This window comes from Arachis ipaensis, chromosome B10 (genome assembly GCF_000816755.2).
Source record: "Arachis ipaensis cultivar K30076 chromosome B10, Araip1.1, whole genome shotgun sequence".
NCBI lineage: Eukaryota > Viridiplantae > Streptophyta > Magnoliopsida > Fabales > Fabaceae > Arachis > Arachis ipaensis.
The window spans coordinates 116,024,457-116,031,820 of NC_029794.2; the positions used below are offsets into that span (position 1 = coordinate 116,024,457).

At 40.4% G+C, this 7,364-nt stretch overlaps 1 protein-coding gene across 1 annotated transcript in view; it reads left to right on the forward strand.

The window, feature by feature from the left end:
• LOC107620848 overlaps nucleotides 1,629–7,364 on the forward strand; it is a 28,566-nt gene continuing 22,830 nt past the window's right edge. Inside the window, exon 1 of the mRNA XM_016322953.1 lies at nucleotides 1,629–2,795. Coding sequence (XP_016178439.1) covers nucleotides 1,629–2,795 — 1,167 coding nt within the window. The remainder of the gene's footprint in view (nucleotides 2,796–7,364) is intronic.

Here is a 7,364-nt window from a genome sequence, read left to right on the forward strand (position 1 = left end):
AGTTGGATATTTTAAAAAAAATTATAAAAGTACATTTTTTTGTTTTTTTTTTCAATAATGGGCTCAGACAAGCAACCAAAGAACCCAACTCGCCCAGAAATTCGCCCCTGAACCCAACCCAGCCAGACTCGTCTTCCCCGCTCCCAGGGAGCTCTGTTAGGCTGCCAATTGCTACCGTCCAAGTCACAGTTGATTATCGTGATGCCCTGTCTATACGCCGGTGCATTGAAACCGTCACTCTTTTTTCGCTCTGGTTTGCAACGCCGGGAAGAAAATTATTTTAAATGGTTCCTGACCCCGGCTCCTGCCTGCTGTCTCTGCCCTTTTTTTGGGTCTTGGCTAAGCCCAACAACCCTACCTGGCTCCGAACCCCCTCCCCGCGAACCCAGATTCCTCTGCTCCACTCGCATGCGACCTGGAAAGCTTGCCGGCCTGAACTGCAATAGGCGCCACATGGCTGCTCTTTCAGTGCAGACGCTCGGGACGGACAAGACCAGCTAAGAGAGATAGACACAGCTCCGTTGCTACTCGCTCTGCACATTCCGGCGACTCCATAGAAGCGCAATCTGGACCGCATGTGAAAGCAGAATTGAAGGGAGACTGAAAGTCAGCCGCTCCTTGCCAGACTTGCTGCTGTTGTAGGATACTGAATATTAAATTCTTATTTTATTTTTTTTATTTATTTACTTTTTAAACTCGGGGGCCAACCATCGGTGAAATATTTAGAGGCAAAGCTAGTAGATATGAGATAAGTTAAAAAGTATTAACTATTAACCAACAAATAGCTTCTACGACAAAAATGGTATACTTGTAACAGAACAAATTACAACCTTTTGCTCTTACTAGTTGATGTGTACCCTATAAACTCGGAGATAAGATCAGAACTAAAGACCGACCACAAAGATTGGAGACGAATGAACATATCTGGGATAACCACTTGACCAAAAACTAAGCATAAGTCAAACACTATCCACTAGCCGTTACCAACAACAACAGAACTCACTAACTGAACCACGATTATCGGAACAAGCAAAGCACTTCGTTCACCTATAAAACCGAACCCAATAGCCCAGGAGAAACAGGTCACAGAACTCACTCTAAGTTATTTCTCTTACTTTCTTATAACTCACATTCTTACTTGAGCGTCGGAGTGCTTTTTGCAGGTGCTCCCGCCGCCGTGTTTCATCGTGCCGAGGTCACCCTTGAAGGCTACCTTACGGACGACGTATAACTCTCCCAAGAGCCGAGCAGCCTCGATTGGAAGTTACAGACCTCGGTCGAATCAGAACAGAATATTTGGCGCCCACCGTGGGGCCCGAAAAGTTAATTTAACCCCACTATTTCTCTACATCGCACTTTGTATTTCTTTTTTACACAGGGTTACCCAACCTTCGAGCATGGCCGACAATGGGATTCACCAACTCACCCAGGCCGAACTCATCACCCAGATGGCCGAGCTGCAAGCGGAAGTCAAAAGACTTGCCAAACTTTCCACCCAAAGTAACGCTAGTAAACGCGAAGAAAATGGTTCCAAAGGAAAAGGCAACGCAGACCTGCTAAGTGTAGACCCACCAAAGGAGAAGCTGACCCTGGACAACCCGTTCTCCGAGGAGATTACCAACTACTAGATGCCAAAACACTTCACACTACCTTCCTCACTCGAGCCATATAAGGGGATTGGTGACCACCGGTCTCATATTAAGAAATTTCAATCTATGATGTTCTTTAATGGCCCTAATAACGAACCTGTTCTTTGCAGAGCTTTCCCTAATTACCTCGACGGTGCTGCCCTACTTTGGTTTTCAAAATTACCTACAGGATCAATCTCCTCTTTTGAGGAACTGGCAAAATCTTTCATAGACTACTTCGCTGCAGCACGGATATGTGTACACGGATCAGACTACCTCGGCACCATTCGCCAAGGTCCTCATGAAAGCTTGAAAGACTATCTGACCAGATTCGCAAAAGCAACCATGGAGATACCCGATCTAGATCCCGCTGTCCACTTGCATGCCCTAAAGGCCAGACTCCGACCCGGAAAATTTAGGGAAACAATCGTGGTAACCAAGCCAAAGACACTGGAAGAATTCCGGGAAAGGGTGGTAGGACAAATGAAGATTGAAGAACTCCGCGAAGCCGAAAAAACAGAGAAAAAACAACCAAAGAGAGAGGATGACAGAACTATGAGACCGACAAATGTCAAAGACCACAAAAAGCACTTCAAACTGACCCCAAAATTTGACAACTACACCAAATTCAACACAAGAAGGAAAAAGATAATTAAAGAAATCCTCAACGCCAAGATCATAAAACCACCAGCAAGGGCAGGAAGCTACCAAGATCAGCGTTTCGTTGACAAAAGTAAACACTGCACTTTCCATCAAAAGTATGGGCACACAACCGACGAGTGCGTGATAGCCAAGGATCTATTAGAAAGATTGGCTCGGCAAGGCCTCCTAGATAAGTACATCGAAGGAAGGAAGCATAAAGAAAACGATAGGGACAAGGAAGAACGTCAACAAACCTCGGAAAACAAGGAAATCAAAAAATGGTCAAACAATATCCCACCTAAAGGGATTATAAACTGCATATCCGGAGGATTCGCCGGCGGAGGAGAAACAACATCGGTAAGGAAACGTAGCTACCGTACAATGCTGGCAATCAAAGGAACAACACTATACAGCAACAACAACGTACCTGACTTAGAAATCACTTTCAACAAGGAGGACATGTGCTCGGCCGCACCACACTCAGACGGCCAAGTGGTAATCTCCATCCAAACAGGCGAGCTGTTGGTAAGAAAAGTCCTTCTGGACCCAGGTAGTAGCGCCGATGTTCTTTTTTATACCACTTTCTTAAAAATGAAAATATCTGAAAAACTCATACAACCCTCATCCGAAGAATTAGTCGGATTCTCTGGAAAAAGAGTGCCAATTAAGGGTTACATATGGCTAAAAACGATGATGGGAAATCACCCATTATCACGGATCATTGATATACAATACCTCATATTTGATTGCCCTAGTCCCTACAATATTATCCTCGAAAGACCTGCACAGGGCAGGGCAGTAGTTTCAACTTTCCATCTATGTGTCAAATTCCAGGCACAAGACGGACGAATAGCGACACTCCACTCAGATCGCAGACAAGCTTGGCAATGCTACAACGCAAGATTCACAATTCGTGCACCAGATGTTTAATGGAGCCATCAGCAAGTTGAATACATATTCGGGTTGGTTTGACTTCTTCAGTCAAGCCAAGCTTTCTAATAGTGGATGCAGGTATTAGGTTGATACTTGCTCCAAGGTCACATAGAGCTGTCTTGGTACAAGCACCCTCTAATGTGCATGGTATTATAAAGCTTCCTGGATCTTGAAGCTTCTCTGGTAGGCTTTTTAGAATGACTGCACTGCATTCTTCAGTGAGAAACACCTTTTCAGTTTCTCTCCAATCCTTCTTATGACTTAAGATCTCTTTCATGAACTTAGCATAAGAGGGTATTTGCTCAAGTGCCTCTGCAAATGGGATCTTTATCTCGAGAGTCCTGAGATAGTCTGCAAGGCGGGCAAATTATTTATCCTGCTCCGCTTGGCGGAGTTTCTGAGGATAAGGCATCTTGGCTTTATATTCTTCAACCTTAGTTGCTGCAGATTTATTTCCTACAGAGGTGGTTGGAGAAGCCTTCTTAGAGGGGTTACTATCAGCACTTGCAGGTTTCTGATCCTTCACTGGCATTTGAACGCTAGTACTGGGCAGGGAATGGGCGTTTAACGCCAACTTTTCTCCCTTTTCTGGCGTTTGAACGCCAGAAGTGGGCATCCACTGGGCGTTTAACGCCAATCTTTCACCCTTTTCTGGCGTTTGAATGCCAGAATTATTTCTCTCTGGGCTCTTGCTGTCCTCAGAGGGATTTTGGGTAGTGGTTTGGTTATCCTCTGTCAGTTGTTCCTTTCTTGGCTTTCTACTACTTTGAGCTGATTTATTCAATGTCTTCCCGCTCCTTAGTTGTACAGCTTGGCATTCTTCTGTTATCTGTTTAGATAACTGCTGTCTTGTCTGATTCAATTGTGCTTCCATATTCTTGTTAGCATTTTTAGTGTCTTGGAGCATCTCTTTAAATTATGCTAATTATTTTGTCATAAGGAGTAATTGTTGATTAAGCTCATTAATCTGTTCTTGAGGATTAGGATCAGTAGTTATTGCCCTGGCCTCTTCCTTTATGTAGGACTCACTGCTAGAGTACAAATGTTGATTTCTAGCAACTGTATCTATGAGTTCTTGAGCCTCTTCAATCGTCTTTCTCATGTGTATAGATCCACCAGCTGAGTGATCTAGAGACATCTGAGCTTTTTCTGTAAGCCCATAGTAGAAGATATCTAACTGTACCCACTTTGAAAACATTTCAGAGGGGCATTTCCTTAGCATCCTTCTGTACCTTTCCCAGGCATTATAAAGGGATTCATGATCCTCTTGTTTAAAGCCTTGGATGTCCAGCCTTAGCTGTGTCATCCTTTTTGGAGGGTAAAATTGATTCAGAAATTTGTCTGATAACTGTCTCCATGTTTTTATGCTTGCTGTGGGTTGGTTATTTAACCACCTCTTAGCTTGATCTTTTACAGCAAATGGAAACAGTAATAATCTGTAGACATTCTGATCCACTTCTTTATCACGTACTGTGTCAGCAATTTGTAAGAACTGTGCCAGAAACTCAGTAGGTTCTTCCTGTGGAAGACCGGAATACTGGCAATTTTTCTGCACCATGAAAATGAGCTGAGAATTTAGCTTAAAACTTCTTGCTTTGATGGGAGGTATACAGATGCTACTCCCATATGCAGCTGTAATGGGGTTAGCATATGACCCCAGAGTCCTTCTGGACTGTTCATTTCCACTTATGTCCATGATGGAGAAAAGAGAATTGATATTAATTACAAATAAATTATATTTTTAATTAAAAGTGACCAAAAAAATAAAACAAAATAAATGGAAGATAAAATAAAATCTTCGAAAATTAGAAGAAAATAAAAGCAAATTGAAAACTAAATTAATTAATTAATTTAAAAGATTTTGGAAAAAAATGCTTAGTTAATTTCGAAATATGAAAGAGAAAAGTAGTTAAGTGATTTTTTGAAAAAGATTTTGAAATTAGCAATAAAAAAGATATGATTGAAAATTATTTTGAAAAAGATATGATTGAAGAAATTAAAAAGATTTGATTTTTGAAAAAGATTTGAAAAGATCAATTTTTTAAATTAGAATTTTGACTTGACTAAAAAAAAAGATATGATTTTGAAAATCTTTGACTAATTTAACGCAAAATTTCGAAATTTATGAGTAAAATAAGGAAAGGATATTTTTTTATTTTTGAATTTTAATGAGAAAAGAGAAAAACAACAAAATGACACTAAACTTAGAAATTTTAGATCAAAACAAAGAGAACAAACAAGAAAACTTTGAATGTCAAGATGAACACCAAGAACACTCTGAAGATCAAGATGAACACCAAGAACAAATTTTTGAAAAATTTTTAAGTAAATAGAAGCACAAAAACACACCAAACTTAAAATTTTTAGAAAATCAAACACAAATTTTCAAAAAATTAAAGGAAAACATAGAGAAGACACCAAACTTAAAATTTTTAGAAAATCAAACATAAATTTTCAAAAATTTAAAGGAAAACACAGAGAAGACACCAAACTTAGAATTTTTTAAAGATCAAGAAAGAACTAAGAACATGCAAATTCGAAAAATTGAAAGAAAATAAAAGCATGCAATTGACACACCAAACTTAAAATATGAAACTAAACTCAAATAAAAGACTCTAAACCAACAAAAAAATAAATTATTCCTAATCTAAGCAACAAAATAAACCGTCAGTTGTCCAAACTCGAACAATCCCTGGCAACAGCGCCAAAAACTTGGTGCATGAAATCACAATCACACTTTTGCAACTTCGCACAACTAACCAGCAAGTGCACTGGGTCGTCCAAGTAATACCTTACGTGAGTAAGGGTCGATCCCACAGAGATTGTCAGCTTGAAGCAAGCTATGGTTATCTTGTAACTCTTAGTCAGGATATCAATAATTCTCAGATTTGATTGTAAAAAGTAAAAGAACATGAATGAATACTTGTTATGCAGTAATGAAGAACATGTTGAGGTTTTGGAGATACTTTATCTTCTGAATCTCTGCTTTCCTACTATCTTCTTCTTCATGCACGCAAGGCTCCTTCCATGGCAAGCTTTATGTTGGGTATCACCGTTGTCAATGGCTACTTCCCGTCCTCTCAGTGAAAATGTTCCAAATGCGCTGTCACCGCACGGCTAATCAGTTGTTGGTTCTCGATCATGTTGGAATAGGATCCATTGATCCTTTTGCATCTGTCACACGCCCAACACTTGCGAGTTTGAAGCTCGTCACGGTCATCCCTTCCCAGATCCTACTCGGAATACCACAGACAAGGTTTAGACTTTCTGGATCTCAGGAATGGCCGCCAGTAATTCTAGCCTATACCACGAAGGTTCCAATCTTAGATTAGAGACCCAAGAGATACATATTCAAGCTTGATTGCATGTAGAACAGAGGTGGTGGTCAGACACGCGTTCATAGATGAGAATAATGATGATTGTCATGGATCATCACATTCATCAGGTTGAAGTGCGAATGAATATCTTAGAATAGAAGCAAGCGTGATAGAATGGAAAATAGTAGTAATTGCATTAATTCATGAAGAATAGCAGAGCTCCTCACCCCCAACAATGGGGTTTAGAGACTCATGCCATAGAAGATACAATATGGAACGTGTAGAATGTCATGAGGTACAAGATGAATCACTAAAAGTAGTTTTTATAGTAAACTAGTGACCTAGGGTTACAGAAAATGAGTAAGCTAGGGTGTTTAGTGTAAAAAATCCACTTTTGGGGCCCACTTGGTGTGTGCTTGGGCTGAGCATTGAAGCTTTCATGTGTAGAGACTTTTCTTGGAGTTAAACGCCAGCTTTTGTGCCAGTTTGGGCGTTTAACTCCAGTTTTTATGCTAGTTTTGGCGTTAAACGCCAGAATTCTTAAGCTGACTTGGAACGCCGGTTCGGGCCATCAAATCTTGGGCAAAGTATAGACTATTATATATTGCTGGAAAGCCCAGGACATCTACTTTCCAACGCAATTAAGAACGTGCCAATTGGGCTTCTGTAGCTCTAGGAAATCCACTTCGAGTGCAGGGAGGTTAGAATCCAACAGCATCTACAGTCCTTTTTCAGCCTCTGAATCAGATTTTTGCTCAGGTCCCTCAATTTCAGCCAGAAAATACCTGAAATCACAGAAAAACACACAAACTCATAGTAAAGTCCAGAAAAGTAAATTTTAAAT